At 38.0% G+C, this 21,460-nt stretch overlaps 1 protein-coding gene across 2 annotated transcripts in view; it reads left to right on the plus strand.

Moving 5' to 3' along the window:
• The window catches only part of NTNG1 (netrin G1), a gene marked incomplete at its 5' end in the record, with an annotated part of 263,764 nt that overhangs the window by 224,943 nt on the left and 17,361 nt on the right, over positions 1–21,460 (plus strand). For both annotated transcript variants that reach the window (XM_083360484.1, XM_083360485.1), the window contains one exon: positions 4,021–4,158. In XM_083360484.1, coding sequence (XP_083216610.1) covers positions 4,021–4,158 — 138 coding nt within the window. The remainder of the gene's footprint in view (positions 1–4,020; positions 4,159–21,460) is intronic.

The raw sequence follows: 21,460 nt of genomic DNA on the forward strand, positions 1-21,460 counted from the left end.
TTTTTAAAAAAAATCCATGTGTGCCCCACATGGAATACTCTATAGTTCTATGGAACTGGTAAACTTTAGGAAGAAAGCAACCAGAATTATCAAGGAAAAGTTACAAATGCCTGGACATTTTAGTTTAGATAAAAAATGAAAGTGTAATATATAGGTAGACCTCATTTACAATCTGTCACATAGCAACCATTTGAAGTTACAAAGGCCACTGAGAGGATACATATGACTCTGTTTCAAAGTTATGGCAACTGCAGCATCCCCGTGGTCATATAACTAACCACACAATGCTGCAATGACATTCCACTCTCTCCTCAGGCCCCCTGCTTCCAGTGGTGGGATTCAAATAATTTAATAACCAATTCAACCATACACACCACAACTGCTTACCATGCCAAAGGGGCCCCACAGCCAGGCCTACCACACTCCAACACCTGTCGTGCCTTGCTTGTTTGGTAGTGACTTCTTCCACTTTCTCCTTCTTCCTCCTCCTTTGAACAGCCCTTCGCTCTGGTTGCTGCTTTTTTCAGTCCCAGAGTTTTGTCTGGAATCTGTGCAGAGGGTCTTTGGAAATGAAGCCCCGCAGTGGTCAGGTGGGGTGGGAACTAGTCCCTTCGCTTTTGGACTGGCTCCAAAATGGGCTGGAAGGAGTATCCCAAAGACTCCAATCTGGCTTTGCAACAAGCAAGGGGATTGGAGGCGCGTGAATGCACACTAATGTGGCGTCTCAAAAAAACCAGGGTTTTTTTTTCCCTATGCTGGATTTTTGCTGCCATACTGTTTAACGTTCTTTAACATTTACTTGATACAAAAAGGACATGCTGCACAGCAGCAGCAAGCAGAGGCGGGGAAAAGGAAGCCTTCCCCAGCCTGCCTCCGCTTGTTGCCGCCATACAGCACATCCGGATCACGTGCCTTCCGCCCCCCCCGCCTCTGCTTGCAGGGTAATGGAGGAGGTCTCAGCTTCAATCAGTGCTTTGAAGAACTTCCTCCATCACCTTGAGGAGATGAAAGCGGCAAGACCTGAATGGCTGAAGGAAGGAGCCCAGAGAGAAAACCTCAGCATTAGATTAAAGAAAAAATTTGAAAAACCAGAGATAGGAAGGGCAGGAGTGGAGACTCAAATTTATCATAACCGGTTCACCGAACTCAACAAAAAGTTAGGTATCGGTTCTACTGAACTGGTGTGAACTGGCTGAATTCCATCACTGCCTGCTTCCCACCCCACTTCTGGCAAAGATCATGTACTCTGCCCTTCAGTGTCTCTGGGCTGCTTGGCTTCGTCTCAGAAGCGAGCACCATTTTCCGAGCGACCTAATCAACCTAATCAATCCCTAAAATTGGCTTCCCCTTCATTGTTTCCTTCCTACTGATGGCTTTCCTTACTGGGGCAACCCTTAATCAGGGTTGATCTAAATGTTAATATTTATTTATTTATTTATTTATTTATTTATTTATTTATTTATTTATGGGATTTATATCCCGCCCTATCTCCTGAAGGACTCAGGGCGGCTAACAACAAAACATATAATAAGTACAGAAATCAAGATAAAAATAAAATTGAAATCATCTGTGCAATAAATTAAAATTAAATAGTTAAAAAATAAATTAAAAATTCTAAATATAAATTAATTAAAATGCCTGTCAGTCCAGGTCAGCCTGGTGGAACAGGAGTGTTTTGAGGCTGCGACGAAAGGATTGGAGGTTTTGGGCCATCCGAAGCTCAGGGGGGAGCTGATTCCATAGGGCTGGCGCTCCCACAGAGAAGGCCCTCCCCCTGGGGGTCGCCAGCCAACATTGCCTAGCTGACGGTACCCTGAGGAGGTCTTCTCTGTGTGAGCGTACTGGACGATGGGAATTTGTTCCCGGCAGCAGATGGTCCTGCAAGTATCCCGGACCTAAGCCATGTAGGGCTTTAAAGGTAAGTACCAGCACCTTAAATCTCACCCGGAGGGCAACTGGTAGCCAATGCAGCTCACGCAGGAGGGGTGTAATATGGGAGTATCGGGGTGCTCCCATCACAACCCGTGCAGCTGCATTCTGCACCAGCTGAAGCCTCCGGGTGGTCTTCAAGGGCAGCCCCATGTAGAGAGCATTACAGTAATCAATACGGGAGGTAACGAGTGCGTGGGTGACTGTACGTAGGGCATCTCGGTCCAAAAAGGGGCACAATTGGTATATAAGACGAATCTGTGCAAATGCCCCCCTAGCCATGACTCCAATATGATCTTCAGTCGTGAACCTAGGAGGATGCCCAGATTGCGTGCTCTATCAATGGGAGGTAACATCTCTCCTCCTATAGTCAGAGATGGAACCTCTTGGACTAAACGAGATGACAGTATGTACAGTCACTCAGTCTTGGCCGGGTTGAGTCGAAGCCTGTTTTCTCCCATCCAAATCTGTACCGCTTCCAGGCAACGGGAAATCACATTGAGGGCATCACTGGGTTGGTTCGGGGTGGAGATGAATAGCTGGGCATCATTATGCTATTCCAATGGGATTACTCAGAGATTTAGAGGTGAAAGGTGGAACAAATATGAGTATATATTTCTTAAACCTAAAATTAAAAGTGTTGCAACCAGTGCAATATTTAATGAGATAAGTGCTATTTTCAAAATAGGCATAAGGTCAACCATTGTCCACCTCAATGTCCCTATTTAGGAACAACTAGGTTTGAACTAAAATCCTGCTAAGTAATCTTCTTAAATATTAATCTCAGTCTTGCTACTATTTATCTTAGATTTCCAAGGTAGGAAAGGTTAATATTTTAATAATAATAATAATAGCCTTGAATGAAGAATGCACTTTGCTGGACATGTGCTCCACATGAGTGAGTAACATCCAGCAAAGACCACAATCAGTTGAATATCACCAGATGACTGGAGAAAAAAAGGAAGAGCAAAGAAAACCTGACTCCAAACATTATAGGAAGACCTGAAAAAAAAATCAGTCTTAAATGGATAAAAATATCCTGATGTACTTAGCACAGGACCTGAATAAATAAATAATAATAATCCTTGGAAAGGACTCGATAGATGTATAAACATTCCAAATCCATCTAAACATCTCACTGACTGCAAGTAAATAATAACAACAACAACAACCCAAAATCCAGTACCAGTAATTTCTAAACACTAAAATGTTGTGGATAAATTAAATTAGTCCTTCTGACTATTAAGAAAGACTACTCTGGAAATGCTTAAGGTATCTTTCCATTGCGTACAGAAATTATTCAATGCTACAGTATGTAGAGAGGAGGGAACCTTACTTTCTCTATTTTAGTCATTTAAGATGTATTTTACTTGATGATATATTGAAGTTTTTTTAAAATGCCTAGCTTATCTGATGTTCATTAAAACAAATCTTAAAAAACATGAAGATGAGATTGGATAGTAACTATGTTTGAAGACAGCAGTGGCTTCATTTCTTGTTTTAATTCTACACCATCTTTTTACTCCATCATGAAAATCATTCATTAAGTTACCACCATTTACACATAAGAATTCATTTTTAATGTCAAAGTACAACAGGGAAAATATCATCAGGCCTTTTCTTTCCCCGTCTCTTTCAATCTTAATCCCTTCACTTTTGTGGGAAAGAAGAAAGGGCTGTGATTTTGTGGTGCTGTGATTGGTGGAATCCACCTTAAATTCATGATGTGGCTCATTTACAGATATCCTTTAGTCAAAGGCTAATATCGCAAACTGATTAACAAGCAGGTTTTCATGCATGTTTTTTTTTCCTTTTCCATCATCTTTAAATGGTTTAAAGATGGAGATCTATGGTCCTAACAGCTGATGTTGAACTACATCATACCAATCATTATATTTCAGCATTGGCCATAACTTGACCATTACGTATGCTGCTTGGAGCTAATGAAACCCAGGATCAGCTAAAAGACCTAAATGCCTCAAGCCTGCATTATATTTACAAAGTGAACCTTGTTGCCCATTTCATTGATGCATTACTTATGACCATGTACCCCTGGCAATGAGTTTATGTTATGTTATCTTGTTTCTGCAGAATGTAATTGTAACCGTTTGGGCTCAGTCCATGATCGCTGTAATGAAAAAGGAATTTGTGAGTGTAAGCAGGGAACAACAGGGACTAAGTGTGATAAGTGTCTGCGGGGATATAACTGGCACAACCAGGGTTGTCAATGTAAGTAATTGCCCTACTTCTGCCCCCTCCCATCCCTTGCTGCCTGTGCTTCCCCGTGCCAGCATGCTCAGCCCCACAAGGCCAGACTAATTTTAAAAATAGCCAGCTTTCCAAATGTATCCTGCCTGAACCCGAAGTCTAATGAGAGCATTCCAACAAAGGCAATAAATTGGCTATGCAATCCATTTGTTTTAATACGCTGTGTAAGTGCCCCTTTCCTTTCTTGCTGTTAATGCTTGGAGCACTGTTGAACCAAAAATAGCACGTATTGGTGTCTTGCCAACTCTAGTCAATGGAACTATGATGAGCTATAGTTTCTTGTGTCCTGGTTCCAAATGCATACCAGAAACATAAACACGATACACTAATATGCATGTGCATTTCTGTCTTTGCATTTACCTTTTCTGGAAATTTGAGGTCATGAATGAATCCATTTTCTCTCAATGAAGCCTCACTTTGGGTGTAGTTCTGTTTACGGTCTGCTTTTCCCACCCCCATATGAATCTAACTGTGTTTAAATTGCTCCAGGTAATATAAGGGTTATTGGTTCCAGAAGTGCTTACTGAAACAAGGGGAATCCATGTTGATCTAGTCTTGTTCAACCTCCCAACCACAGTTACTTCAGTCTTCATCAGATTCAGGGCAAAGTTTGACTAACAATTGAAAGCAATATCAGAAGCAGGTTTGTAAAACTGCTCTAGGGTTTACTTAATTATATCAACCTAAAGCTGATCCTGGGAAATGCTAGGAAGGAAAAAGAGAAATTTCGATGAAAAGAAGAAAAGAAAGGATGGAAAGGAATATGTGAGCTATTCCCAAGTCACAACTATGGTTAAGTGTGTGAGAAGTAATAAAAATGCACTGCACAAATTTTGGACGACCGCTTATGTGTTGATGCCAGTGTTGTTGCATTTCAACCCAGTCAGAAAAAAAACACCAGCAGGCTATTTGAGAAACAGAAGCAAGAATGGAGTTTTAGGTAGTTAAAATGCAACTGTATCCAGTTAGAATACAACAGTTCCACAATTTACAATGGAAGTTGTCTTGGCCAGATTACAAACAAACACTTTGTCAAGATAATGTTAAGGTTAGCTAATCATAGTGAGTTATCAGAAAGAAGTTGTAATTTGATGTGCTCTTTTATCTGAAGTTGTGCATGATGTATGCTAATATATTTTCATTTCTATTTTATTTGTGCTCTTTCTTCATACTTATTGGTTACTCATTAGTTCTGTTGTGTGGTTATCACATGAATCGTCCTCATCTTCCAGGATATATTCAACTTCTCTTCATTCTCATCTCTTTGGATGCATCTCAGCTCTACAAAAGTGACGAAGGCAATGCCAAATATAGGACTATTGAGCAAGTCATCCTCCAAGAGAGGGTGCAGGCAAATTTAATCTGTCTTGAATGCAAAGGTTGCATAATGGTTGGAGTCAGTAAGAAGATAAGAGCTGGTGTCACTTAAGACTAGGAATGTATGATTGAAACCAGGAAGTAACCAAATGAAAACTTAGCTCTATCATAATTCAGTAGGTGATTTTAGATTAAAAACTCAGACTCTTCCATTGACCCTTTCTAAAATAACAGTAATAGATTATGCCCACTTATTCATGAACGCTTTTTGAGTAATCTTATAAAGTGGTGCAGAAATGAATTAATTCTTAGGAGAACAGTATGATTTCTGAATTGATATGTATACTTCTGAAACTACAGGTAATCCTTGACGTATGACTATAATTGGGACCAGAACCTCTGTTGCTAAGTGAGGTGGTCATTAAATGAGTCACGCACAGCTTTATTATCTTGTTTGTCGTGATCATTAAGTGAATCATCACAGTCATTAAGTGAATCACATAATTGTTAAGTAAATCCAGCTTTCCCCATTGACGTTACTTAATGGAAGCAAATTGGGTAAGTAACAGATGGTGATCATATAACCCTAGTACACCACAACCAACGCAAATACATATTGATTGCCAAGCACCTGAATTTTGATCATATGATAGAGTCACTGAAACAGTTGTAAGTGGAAGTACCAGTCGGGTTTTTTTTAGTGCCATCGTAACTTTGAGTTGCTAAACAAGTGATCGTACGTCAAGGCCTATCCCCCTGTATAGTTCCCATTCTATTCTACTCTAAAAGCATTTGTTCTAGCATGATATGTCTTTTTGCGCAGATGGAAATATATATTACAATCCAAACCCCTCAAATGATTATCAATTTATTTATTTATACTTTATTGTAAAGTATAAAGCCATTTACTGCTGAGTTTGAACTTTTTAACTTGAACAAAATTGCATTTATATTCTCTATTAAAATTAAGCAGCATCCACTCTGTCAAAGATACTTGTGTGGTTCTGGAATATCTCTTGAAGATACTCAGAGAGAGACAGACAAGGAAGGACTGAAATTATGAGATGGTGGATTTATTTGTTTTTGTGACAAATGTACATTTGTTTTTTTCCTTCCATAAATTGCTAAACTCTGATTCTTTAGGATTAGCGGGTATATTTGGGAGACTGTTGTGATTAGTCTTATAACACTTCTGTGATAAAGAAGGAAAATACGTCATACTCCGTCTTAGCATTTGTCTCTTTTTTTCTGGCCAAATAGGCACTAAGAAGTGGATTGCAATGGATTGCAACTACCCTTTTTTATTGTCTAAGAATGCATTTGAGAACTCAGGTGGTGCATAGATATTCTTGGAATCCTGGTTATAAGAGAAGCTTGGATTTTCATGCTACATGTTACAGCATGACAACTTGTCTCATTATTTGGCAGTGGTAGTATAATCTGAAATAAATTACTTTAATATAATGCATATTATAAATGGTGGCAGAGAACATGGCAAGCATCAAAAGAACTAGTTGGGTTGATATTTGGGTGTCTGCAGGTGTATTGAGTATGCATTCCCACTCTTAAAACATGCAAATATCACAGATTTGTTGTTAAGCAGAAAACTTCAAATTCATATAGATTAGCAAGCATGTCAAACAATACAGCATCTGCAAGCTATGGTTCTATTTCCTAGTACCATATTATTTAATCCTGGATTTATCTGGATAATAAACTCTTTTTCTTGTTCAGCTTTATCTATTTCTCAGGGAAATTTATCACTGCATGCAGCAACAACAGAGTCTCTTTAATGTGTGATAAAAATTCCCTGAAGAAATCTTCCCTAAGGGCTGAAAAGCAAACCCTTGATCCTTAGCCCAGTGGTGGCCAAAGCTAAACCATTATTTATTTAATATAGCCACAAATCTAACCAGCTCTGGGCAGCTCCTGATCCCAATCAATTACCCAGCCTTATTTAGTGCAGTTGTAAGGGGGTAGCAGGAGCGGAGAGAACATGAAATGATTGAAATAAAAGACCTCAGCTTTTGTTGGAATGTCTGTCCCAGAAGTGAGATATGGAATGTTTATTTAAATGGGTTATGTTACTATTTAGAGTGATTTTCTTTGGAATTGTTGGTATGGGAAAATGTATCTTGGTGCTTGTCTTTTTTAAAGGAGAAATTATTTGGGGGGTTTTGATGCAAAACTTTGTTTTGTTTCTTTACATTGGGTTCTTGGGATCTTTTTGTGCCTTCTTCTAAATGGAGTTTTGCTTACAGCTAAGAGTTGAGACACAGAATGCTAAGGTTTATATATGTTGATAAATGTTCATATTTTAGAGTTCTGTTTGGACTTTTTGCTGCTAATTGGACAAGAAGATGTTACTTGATCTACTATTAGAGTTGAGTTATGGGATGAGGAGTTTTATAGTTGTTAATTAAGATGAGGTGAAGAGATTATGTATGCACTTGGCATGATGGGTGGAGAAAATTGCTTTCTAAATGGGAGTTTACAGTTTTGCTTTTGTACACTTTTTTGTATAATCTTTGCATTATCTTTTATTGGTGTGTTTTTTAAAAAAAATCTTAATAGAATTATTGTTAAAAAAAAGTGTATCCCAACTTCAGATCCAAGTTCTGCCAGCAGCTTACAAGACATTACTACCACAATATAACAATTTTAAAACTAAAGCAGTAATTTAGGAAACAAGAAGTAGTACCGAGACAAGCATAGCATTTAGAAGCAAACTTAACCTGCCTTTTGCTTTTTTTTAAGTAGGACTTATATCAAGAAATTGTTTTGCCATCATCGTCATATTAAAGTAGAGGATTAATAAGTGTAGACAATAAATCTATACATTTATAAGACAGAGGGGAACATGGTTACATACTCGGCCTCTTTAACAAAATTGTTAATTCATCTGAAAATTTTAAATTTAGATATTTTAAATGTCTTGGTTCTGTCTCCTGTCAAAGGATCTTCCAGAGAAGAGCCAAATTCTGGATGATTTTCCCAAGAAGCTATTCAACAAATAGCACTAGAATGGCTTCATGTGGGCTTGTCCACACACTGGCATTATTTAGAAGCAGCCTAGATACTCTTAAGCACGTGATCAGAACTAATCTATTACAACAGGTTTCTGTCTAGTTTGCTTCCATGATTAGTTATACTAAGTGTTTACTGCCAAATCTCAATTCAGTTTAGTTGACTAAGATTTTTCATGCTTGCACAAAGTTACCTTGCCCATTTATGCTTTTCTCCCACGTCCCAATAATGTTGTCTTCATCCCATCCTTAGCCCCTGAGATAGAAAAGCTGATCCTTAGCTGTAATAATGTTTTCCCCTTCCGACACCTCTTGACTAAGCAGCTACTTTTCTTTCCTTGGAAAGATTCAGATTTGTCTTGCTATTTTAATTTCATTTTAGTATTACTCATCACAAATGTATCTCCTATGCTACACTTACAGTGAGACTTCACACAGGCTATTAATTATTTCTCCAAAGTGACATTTCAAGGCAACTTAAGAACCAGAGAATGTTTTTCAGTTGCTATTACAGATTGACAGTGAACATCATCTGGCTTCATCGGTTTGAAAGCTTCATCTGGAGAGAATTTGTTGAAGATTTCAGATTAATTAGAAACTATTAGCATAATACTATCAAAAGATTCCAGTTAGTAGCACTTAAAAACTCCACAATTGTACATATTCTGTACAATTTTTTTTAACTTTTTAAGTCAAAATTGTATTTCATTATATACTACATTACATGAAGAAATTAAGAGTTTCTTATGTTCCATTCAATTATAAGAGCAAAGTAACAACTTCCTTGTCTAAAACCCATATTAAAATCTGGAAAGCATGACTACTAACCTCTGATGTAAGGAAGAAGAACACTCTGAAATCAGGAATAGTTCAACTCCTGACACATTCCCACAAAATGCAGTTTTAAATACAAGGTAGTCTTTGACGTACGACCACAATTAAGTCCAAAATTTCTGTTGCTAAGTGAGAAATTTGTTGAGTTTTGCCCCATTTTACGACTGTCCTTGACACATTTGTTAAGTGAATCACTGTCCAATTATTAACACCGTTGTTAAGTATAAATCTGGCTTCCCCCTTGAGTTTGCTCATCAGAAGGTCACAAAAGGTGATCACATGACCCCAGGACACTGCAATCATCATAAATATGAACCACTTGTCAAGCATCCGAATGTAAACCACATGATCCTGGGGATGCTGCAATGGTCAAAAGTGTGAAAAATGGTCATAAGTCACTTTTTCCAGTGCTGTTGTAATTTCAAACAGTCACTAAATGAACTGTCATAAGTCAAGGACTACCTGTAAATGTTTAATAGTTTTTTTATAAAAAAATTGTGCAGGTGTGAGACTCAATCCCTATTTCTGGGTAAGTAAACTTTGCTTTCTTAAGATTGCATAACCTGACCTCAAGGTCACCAACTCCAGAAGACAATAAAGCTCTTCCAACTTTATTGGAATCTGTATCTATGTAATAGACCATTTTGACACTCATTCCTGATAAGCAGAGGTTCACTCATACTTTTTTTCTTCAAGGTTATATCAAATGTCATTTGGTTCAAAATCAGTACTCCAAGCATTCTCAGGGAGTGAGGTGTCTTCCCAAAGTTTCGTCATGAACTCTCTAGGACACAGCCTCTTACTCTTCTGCACTTGGTTTATTGGACCCTTGATTTCCAACCTGGAACAAATGAGGGAGCTTCTTTGTGAAAATGAGGGAAAGCGTTATAGGAACCTGCACAATGACCTTTCCCCCTTCTGTTGCAGGTGAGGCATATAGGTCCAGTTGAAAGTTTATCCTAGTCCTGATCTTCATAGCTAGTGCCCCATTAGCTGTCAGTGTATGAAGAAGAAAAAAATAAATGGGTAAAGAGAAGTGCAAAATTGAGAAAGTCATGGTTGGGGGCAGTTGAGAAAATCTTCAAAAAAGAAGAAGCTTAAAGAACAAAAGGCAGTGTATGAAGTGAGCTAATCATTTAGTGATTACCACATTTAACAACATTTCGCAGTTACAACAATGATGAAAAAGAAACTTTTATGACCTATCTTCACATTTATGACTTTCATAGGTCCGTAAAGCAAAGGAATACTGAAGTAAGAACTTAATCACAGTTGCAGTTTTCACTTAGTGACCACTTTGCTTAACAACAAAGTTGGTGTCACTAAATGAGGACTATCTATACGAAAATGGTGGAAGGAACAATGGGCCATAAGGATAGAATTATATGGAGAGAAATGGTAAACAAAATAGTATAAACTAAATATTCTTTCTTTTTATCTCTTCCTATTTTTTTATTTTATTTTTTTGCTTGATACTTCTTATGCTTTTGGCATACTGTTGCTCATCGTAAGCCTGATGTACATGTAGACATACAGTATATTCAGTGAAAATTCATGTAGATATACAGTATATTCAGTGAAAATTCATCCCTGATAGTTAATAGTTCAATTTCCTTATGCATGTGCTGACCTGAAAAAGTATGCGTATGTGGTACATACATGGTACAAATAAACATGAAGATAACTATGGACTGTTAAAATTGTCCATGTACAAGTTGAAAAGGAAGTGCAGAGGAATATAGAACTTTATGGGGAAGCTGGAATCTATTTTATAATTGGTTGGAAAAGAGAACCAAAGAGTGAAATTTGTATATGTATTAATAATATGTATTAATAATAATTCTTAGAACAATGTTATAGGTTTGTTTAGTAGAAGTTATTTTCCAGTTGATCTATTTGTAAATAATAGCAACCTTAATTTATTTGGCTAAAAATCAAATTAATAAAGCAGTTTTTATGATGTAGAAAATTGCATTTTTATTAGCCCATTGCAAGCTAAGTCAACAGGAACATAAGTACCCAAGATGTTGTCCTAAGAAAATGGGTAGCTGAGTTATCTACTATGATTGTGCCTGAAAGTTGCATTTGAGAATTGGTCAAGTGGCATTACGTTTTCAAATGAAGACAGACTTAATGGAAGTTATTATATAATGGCTTAATGCCAGTTGGACTACAAAATATGCCCCATAGGCTGGTTCAATAAGTTGACTCTAGCCTAGAAGGCCTGCATGTCTGAGCCAGTGAGACAGTAGTGTAGAAGTTAAGTGAATTATAATCATCAGTTCTCTACAATGTCATCTGTCAACTTTACTGCGCTAAGTTCAATCATCGTACTATGCCATGAGTGAGATAATGGGTTATACCATACTGAAATACAATAACCAGATGACATCATTGCAGTAAAGGTAGAGTGGATTTTTTTAGCAATATCCAAGCACAGATTAGGAATAAACATACCTTATTTCTGTCCTTCTCTTGTCCACTTTAGATGACACCGTATTCTGCTGTAGGATAACTCTCATTAGGGTAATCTCAGATTATTGAAGTGAGAAAGACACTTTCCTGCCTGAGACCTTGAAATACACTATCAGAATAGGCAAATAAACTAGATGTTGCCAATTTAAAAATATTTTATACAGATTGGTGATATGAGCACCTTGTGTACTTGATACTATATCCCAATAACAAAAATGTTGGGGTTTGAATCAGACTTCTCTGGATTTTGAGATGGGCTTGATCAACTGCCCAAATTTAATACAAAGTACCCAACTCTTCCTTCAGAAGTTAAAAGAAATATTATGCTTATCAAGAAAAATGGACCATCCAGGCCTGATATTAAATTACATATTTTTGCTTTATTGAAGTTATATATTTTGACTGCTGCTCTTCTGACCTTATATGAAGCTTTGGGTTTGTCCCGAGCTTTGTATTTGTGTCACAGAGGGATACTTCTCCTTTTTCAAATATTTTTTTTTTACTTATAATGAGTGATGGATACATGTAGAGTCACAAATCAAAAGCCATTACATACATACATTAAGCTATTGTAAAGAACCGATGAAAAAATTATGTTACCCTTTTGAAAGGATGATGGTCAATACACAACTGTATCATGCTCTTATCATCAGGCATAGAACTGCTTCTGTGATCTACAAAATATAAGTGTGCTACCTTGAATTCATGCATAGCATAAGTTTCTGAATGATTGAAACTTCCTATCTCAGTGGAATATTCAAATATTCAAGATTGTGTGTGTGTGTGTGTGTGTGTGTGTGTGTGTGTGTGTGTGTAGATCTGTGGTCATTCGGGTTTTTTCCCACGTAGAATTGGAGGTATCAGGGCAATGTTTCGATGAAATCTCGTTGCCCTGATACCTCCAATTCTACGTGGGAAAAAACCCGAATGACCAAACCTCAAAGTTCGACAGTAGCTAAGCTGGGTAGAAGTTTATATAGCTATTCTGGAGACTGAATACCACTATTTTAGGCTTTTGACAGACCTATACAAAACATTATTCAGCACAGAAATGTTTACAAACATACAGCAACATTGCACTTACAATGCACTTACCATTTTTCTCCATTAAAAGAATAGTTTGGCAAATCCCAAGGGTGATTAACAGATCATAACAAAATAGATAGTCAAAGACAGTTTTCTTTATCAACTTTATCAATGATACCTGAGAATAACTGGCAGTTTCTAGCATTTGTGTATTAAGAACTTCATGAAATCAATCAAACAAGAAGCCTGTTTGTTTCTTAGGATGCTTGTAATATTTAAATGGGTAATACTTGATAACTTAATAATAAATATTTTAATGCAGGATATGGCCATCAGCAACAGCTCAGAATAAAAATGTAGAATGAGCTTACGAAGAAATAGAGACTTCTTTTTTTGCACATGAAATAAAACATACTGCTTGGTAGCAATTGCTGTTTTAATCTGTGTTTGACTGGAGATAAACTGTAGGGAAAGCTTATCATGTCATTAATGGAAATGAATTATTCATTGTTCATTTGAGCATATGCAAGCAGGCCCAGCGCCACTGTAGAATGACAGGTGAGAAGCCTCCTTGAAAATGTTTTTCTGCCCACTGAAAACATTCTTTACATATAAGCTGTGCTTCACTTCATTAGTTCACTCATTGGCTTAGGAGAGGGTGAAAAAAATATAACGGTATGTATGAATCCAGAACTGCGACTGGCAAATAAACTAATCTACAAGAATATTAAATAAAAGTAGGATGATTAAGTTAAATTAAATTATTATGAGAGAATTCAGCAGGAGAATTTTAAAGAGGCACAGAAGAGAGTTAAAGGGGACTTTGATTTTCTTTCTCTGTTTTTTTTAAAATTTGGCCATGCTTATTGTGATTCAGCAAAGCAAATATTCTCGTAATATGGTATTTACATTTAATGCCAGTTTTAAAATTTTCACGGTATTGTTTGATAAGGGCTGGGGCAGGCAGAATGGTACAAAAATAAAAATGAAATGAGTTGGGTCAAGTGTGAGCACAGAGCTCTCTTCATGACCACCTTTGGACTTCAGCTCCTCAATACTGTTTAGTGTCTTGATGGGGAAGGAGTTAATGAGAGCAAGAAGTGCACTATAAATCTTGCAAAAGAATGGTACATTATTTGCCTTAAAGAAATAGAATCCCAAATGTGATTATTTCTTTCCCAACCAAAACTGGAAGCAAGCAAAGGCCAGAACTGGACTCGTGAACCGATTCCCCATTTGTCCACCAAGGGCTAACAATTCCAACTTCAACCAATTTGGAGATTTTTGCATGCACATCCATCAATTTGATTCCATGCTTCAAAAAAGGAACATAAATCAATACTAATTAATAACTGCTCATTGCGGTTACTTGACTGTAAATCCTCTTTCTAAAATGAATGAAGTTCAATGAATGAAGTTCACAACTGCATCTCCCACACACAAACTGTTGTCAGGCAGAAACAGAGGCATCTTCTCCTTTTCGCACTGTAGAAAAAGCAAAGAGAGAAGAGGAGGAAGAGAGATGGAAGGGGTTGGTGAAACTGAGATGGACATAGGGAGAGTAAAAAAGTGGGCAGGGGCTGGAAGGGGAAGAGAAGATAGATGACTGCTTTCATTGAAACAGGAAAGGGTTTCTACATTGTTTCTACTTCATTAAAAATGAGGACACAAAAACTGTATTTCAAGTCCAGGGACCAAGGATGTCCCCCATTGATGGACTCCAACCATACTTTTTTCCAATTCCTTCATTTCAGTAAGGCAGAAGTAGCTTCTTCCTTTAAAGCATGTCTGCTTCTATTCTGAAACTATGCAGTGTCTTCCCCCTTCATTCCCCCCCCCCTTTCACAGTATATACACTTCAAACAAAATTATTGGAGGGGGGGGAAATTACCTTCTACTCAAACAAATATGAGATCTGAAATACACTTGTGGTTTCCCATGGCTCCTATTGAAGAAAAACAAAAACATGCAAAGGAACACGGGCATGTTTAATTTGAATTTCTGGTAAAAGCAGTCCAAAGGGTAATATGTTAAGAGGTGCATTCAAAACAAACCATACATCTTATGTTTGAGCAACTGGAAACATTGAAGCTGAGGGAGAAATTAATGTGAAGGTTACTGTCAAGGCAATCTTAAACCAGGTCTGTTTTTAAAAAAAAGTGAACTGCAATTTGAATCTCTTTAATATCTTCTCTCGGGATTATTTCAATACCAAGCAGAATATTGTTGCCAAGATGCAAGAAAAATAATGTTGCAAACTTATTATCATTTTACATTTAAGCCCTATGAGCACAGTGCCTTATCGCTTTATAAAAATATTTAAGATTGGGCTGCATGAATATAAAAACAGACTGCTCTTTTGAGTATCAGATGCTAACAGTTCCAGATATAAGCACAAACTACCAATTGTGTCCTTCTACCCCCAGCTGGGATAACGAATACAGATCTCCAGTTGGTATCCCATTATCATATATACAAAATGATGCATAGATTTTGGTCTGAAGAGCAGGTTGAGAGCAGAAATACATACTCCATTCTCATTAAAAGAAATCTACCAGCAGGTGATGATTCAGCAGGGTGTTCTGTTAATGAGATGCTTCTCTGTAGTAAGTTTGGCAGATAATCCAGTTTAGTATTTAAAAATTAACTTTTCTTTTACGCTTTAAAGATGCTTCTGTTGAAACTTTAAGTATGTGGAGAGGGGGTAGGTGGGTTAAAAAGCTGATCTCTTTTAAAAGAAGACAGTTTGTCTGTGTTGTCTCTAAGAAATAAGATTGGATTTGGAGAATCAGAGGTTTGTTTGAAAGATTGATAGGGCCATTTCATTAAGTCCAACAAACACACTTTTATGTGGTTCACTCAATATGAATTACACTGAATTCAGTGCAGTTTACCTGGGAATAGACTATTACCTAGGAGTAGAATCCAGTACCATTCTATTATTTGACTAAAACAGACTATCATCCATCCAACTGCAGACACTTTTATTATATACTTTCCATCGTTTGACTTTGGACCCAGAAAAACTGCCAAGTTGTTGTTGTTGTTTTCAAATATCAAGCACCATAGAAAGCCATAACTGTTGATCCAAAGTCAAATTGCGTCCTCTAACATCCTGACTGAAGAGTTGACTTTTGGAGTTGACATCTCATTCCTTACATGCTGTTGCACAGAATGGCTCATATTATTTTGCACATACAACTGACTATTGTACAGCAGTAGCTGAGTTTCAAGTTTATTTCTGTCTTGCCATTGCAACCATTCTTATCTTCCTTCCTGTCTGCCCCTCTCGCCCTAGTCTGGGACTAAAAGGAACCTTAGGCACCCCTAGGTGGCAACAATGAGATACAAGAGCAAGCACCAATGATACCTGTTAGCTTTTTGCTACCACCTGCTGGTCATTTGGATTTTTACTGCTTCTACTCTTCTCTCTTTGCTTTTTCTACAGGAGAAGGAGAAGATGCCTCTGTTTCTACCTGACAAAAGTTTGTGTGTGGGAAATGCAGTAACCCTAGCCAAAGCAGCAATCTGTTAGCCCCCCCCCCCCCAAAAAAAAACCCTCCAGATTTGTTTTGGGAAGTCTGCTGCAATAATGCGATTTCTCAGAATAATCTCTGTGGATCAATTGGCATCCTCTGTATGTTACTAGATATCCCAGGACCCAGATTGTTGGGGGCAATATGCTGACTCTGTAAATCACTTAGAGAGGGCTGTGAAGCAGTATATAAGTCTACGTGCTATTGCTATAGCACTTAGGGAAAGACTACCTCCCTTCTCCTACAATATGGTTTCTGTTTAATTCACCAATTTAAAAATAAAACATAAACAAAAATAGACAATTAGCCCAAATTAACAAATGGCTTTAATTCCTCCAATAATAATAATAATAATAATAATAATAATAATAATAATAATAATAATAATAATAATAATAATAATAAACAACCTTTATTGTCAAAGTACAACATGTGTACATTGAGATTAGCTGAGCCCCCCCCCGTGCTCTCTCCCCCCAACACACAGTGACAACAAACCCTCCATCCTACCACACCATGTGAAACAACTACACCACACATTGGCCTCCCAAGTCAATTTTGCATAAGATTAAGTCCCATTTAAAAGCCTAACAGCCCACGGATAAAAGCTATTTTTCAGCCTGTTGGTATGGCTGGCTATATTCCTATATCTCCTACCGGATGGTAGGAGAGTAAAGAGATACCGTCCAGGGTGTGAGTCATCCCTGAGAATCTTCCTCACTCTTCCAAGGCAACGAGCCCTGGCGATGTCATCCAGTGGTGTCAGGGAACAGCCCACAATGTCTTGTGCTGTGCTCACTAATAATAATAATAATAAGTTGGAAGGGACCTTGGAGGTCATCTAGTCCAACCCACTGCTCAGGCAGGAAACCCTATACCATTTCAGGCAAATGGCTGTCCAGTCTCTTCTTAAAAACTTCCAGTGTTGGAGCATTCACCACTTCTGGAGGCAGTTTGTTCCACTGGTTAATTGTTCTAACTGTCAGGAAGTTTCTCCTTAGTTCTAGGTTGCTTCTCTCCTTGACTAATTTCCATCCGTTGCTTCTTGTCCTGCCTTCAGGTGCTTTGGAGAATAGCTTGACTCCCTCTTCTTTGTGGCAGCCCCTGAGATATTGGAACAATGCTATCATGTCACCCCTCACTTTTCTCTTCGTTAAACTACACATACCCAATTCCAGCAGCCGTTCCCTATATGTTTTAGCCTCCCAATCATCTTTGTTGCTCTTCTCTGTACCCTTTCTAGAGTCTCAACATCTTTTTTACATTGTGGTGACCAAAACTGGATGCAGTATTCCAGTTGTGGCCTTACCAAAGCATTGTAAAGTGGTATTAGTACTTAACTTGATCTTGATTCTATCCCTCTGTTAATACAGCCTATTAAATGTTATTAAATGTTTATTATTCATTGAATTTTATTGTTTATTGCTTTTAATTATTCAGGTTAGCTGTTTTTTTTTAATCCCATTTATATCCCGCCCTTCTCCAAAGACTCAGGGTGGCTTACAATCTAAAGCACAAATCAATGTGCTTAGCAATATTTGCTGATTCATCTATTACTTATATTTTCCGTTTGACCACTTCTGATTTTAGTCCAGTTTAAATCAAAAAATGAAGTGTCAAATGCTGGTGTTTTATCAGACTTACCAAAAGTTTTGAAAGTACTTGCTTAGGCATTCACATATACTACCGGTAGTACTGAACTGCTTTGAAACTCATCGAATTTGGTATTCAATGCACTATGACATGAAAATTTTGTCCCAGTATTCATAGTTGGTTGGGTACTCAATGCACAAGCTATAACTTGTCGGTGTTGGCTGCCTTGTGACCCACTACATTATTCCTTATGTACTCATTGTTTTAAATACTCATCGCACCTTCCGGAACCAAAATGGTGAGTACCAAGTTACCACTAGAAGTACTAAAGAAGCAGGTTTAGAGTTCTTCTAATGCTGCAGTCTCTACATTCTGCAAACCAATAATTAAAGACATCTAGGGAGATAAGCAGATATTTTAATTTATTTGGATCGGAGAGCTTGTCTACTCAGTACACGTTTGCTAGACTTCAAGATTTCCATGATTAATTCCTTTCCTAAGCTATGCAGGTCAGTGACTCCATAATACACATTATCACAGTCATTGTTCAGAATCTTTAATAGGAATTGCAGGCAAGGAAGCACATACTGACCCCAATGTATTTAGCAGCTTATTATAAATCATGTGAAGGGAAGCATGTGTCAGTATCTATGGCAGTTCTTATTTTTGTAGAAGATGGAAACAAGTGGAAAACGTGAAGTATTGTACAGGTAATCCTCGATTTACAGCAGTTTGTTTAGTGACTGTTCAAAGTTACAACAGCATTGAAAAAAGTGATCGATGACCATTATTCACACTTATGACCATTGCCGCATCCCCACGGTCACATGATTAAAATTCAGACACTTGGCAACAGACTCATATTTATGACGGTTGCAATGTCCTGGAGTCATGTTATCTCCTTTTGTGACCATCTGACAAAGTCAATGGGGAAACCAGATTCATTTAGCAATCATGTTACTAATTTAACAACTGCAGTGATTCACTTAAATTAAAATATTAAAATAAATAAATAAATAACTTAACAACAACTTAACAAGAAGAACGGTTGTAAGATGGGGCAAAACTCATTTAACAAATGTCTCACTTAGCAACAGAAATTGTGGACTCAATTTTGACCACATGTCGAGGACTACCTGTATATTGCTTGATTCGTTTGTAAATGTTTTATTTATTTATTTATTTATTTATGAAATTGGTATAGCTGCCCATCTTATCAAAAGCAACTCTGGGTGACACACAACAATCAGATGAAAACCACTAATATAGAAAGAGCAGTTATGATAAATATAGAAAGCTGTTTTAAGAAGTAAATAGTATACAAAACAAATATACAATCCCCTAGACCAGGGGTGTCAAACTGCCGGCCCGTGGGCCAGATGTGTCATGTGAAAGCCACGCCCACCCCATTGCCGGCAATGGAGAAAAAGCTCCGATATGTCGCGTGACATCACGTGACATTGTGAGTTTGACATGTCTGCCCTAGACAAAGAAAGGAAAAAACTGACCACCTCAACAATGGAACCATTTAAGCAAATCTCCAGTTCCCTGGGAGCTCAAATGGCTAAGCAGGTCTTGAGGGTCTTCCAAAAGGACAAAAGGGATGGAACTAATCTACCTTTCAAGGGAAGAATTTTCGATGAGGCCATGACAAAGAAGGCACATTTCCTGGGACCCACCAAATTCAGGTCCCAGCTGATGGTAACCTCGGACGAGTCTAATGGGGCAGGCTGAAACAACATGAGAGAGACAGTCCCTCAGATAGTCATGCCGTGAAAGGCTTTAAAGGCTAAAACCAGCATTTTGAGTTTGACCTGGAAGTAAACTGGTAACCAGTGCCACTCAGGGACCACTAGCAGCACATCTATCTCCCCACACTGTCTCATTTTGTACCAGCTGAAGTTTCCGGGCACTCTTAAAAGGCAGTCCATGTTAATGTTAGATTATATGTTAATCTACAACATGAATTAAGAACTCTTGGCCAGATCTGGAAATTGAAAGCTCTCTTTATATCAGAGGTCTCCAACCTTTCTCGGTGGGACAACTGGAGGGAAAGGCAGGGGGAAGCATTTTTACACACATGTGCATGTGCACACACAAATGGGGCCACGAGTACATGCAACACAAACGGGGAGGTGCTAGCACCCACGTGACACTAGCACCGCCCCATTTTTGCCACATGGAGCCGTGTTGTCGCAGCGGCAGCAGCACTAGCACAAGTGGGGCGACCACATGCACAGGCATGCATGCCGTGGCCAGCCTGTTTCATGGCTTGCTAGCCAGCAGACCATGGCCCGGTACTGAGCCAAGACTCATAGGTTCGGGACTCCTGCTTTATATGGCTTAAATCTAGGCAGTTTAACTTCAATAAAGGTATTTTAGAGTGGCACAATTATACCTCTGTATTGCTCTATTACAAGTTCATTCCATTTAATCTCCTTTCTTTATACCAGCTATATCTGTGTCATGGTACTTTATACTTTATACCAGTTATATCTGTGTCATGGTATTTTATTTTCGCCTGATCCTGTATTTGCTGTTTTAGAGCAAGAAAAGGCTATTTGATATTATCAAATATTTTAGAATCCCATTTCATCCAGCCTATCTGGAGAGTTCCAGGTTACCTATCCTGCGATTAAATCTTAGCGAGGATGTGCTTCCTATGTATGATGCCATACCTGTAAGTTATAAGCCATGTATACCTTGAAGGGAAAAAAATCATCTTTTTTATTATTACATTATTCATATATGTAATTCATATTTCGGTTATTTTAAATTCATGTGCATATTGTTGTTCTGGAAGCTAAACTAATATTGAAAATAATCAAACAAAATACAAATCAGGAGGGAGAACAGGCATCAACTGATGCATGCTTAGTCATGTGCATGCATTTATTTCTTCTGTCTTTGGAAGTGGATTATACTATGGTTATATATCTTCGGGAGCTCCTGCAGCCAGCATCAATTTCCCATCGTCCTTTGCGCTCCCACAGGGAGGGTCTCCTAAGGGTGCCACTAGTCAGGGAGTGCCGGCTGGTAGCACCCAGGGGGAAAGCATTCTCGCTGGGCGCGCCTGCCCTTTGGAATCAGCTGCCGGTGGAACTCCGGATGGCCCCAACCTTCGCTCATTTTGCCGGGACCTAAAGACTTGGCTATTCAAGCTTGCCGGCCTGGACTGAGGGTTTTTAAGGTTTTTAAGGTTTTATTTATTTTTTATTTTGGGGGGCTATCTAATTTAATTTTTATTTTAACGTGTATATATTGTATTGTTTTAATCTGCCCTGTAAACCACCCTGAGTCCTTTGGGAAAAGGGCGGTATATAAATCGAATTAAATAAATAAATAAATATATGTTTTACTTCTAAAATAAAAAGCAAACATGGAGATCCTATATAATTTAATTTAGTGGTGTTGGGAAAAAATATCTATTCCTGATTCTATTCACATTTCCCTTTT

Source organism: Vipera ursinii (genome assembly GCF_947247035.1).
Source record: "Vipera ursinii genome assembly, chromosome: 3".
NCBI lineage: Eukaryota > Metazoa > Chordata > Lepidosauria > Squamata > Viperidae > Vipera > Vipera ursinii.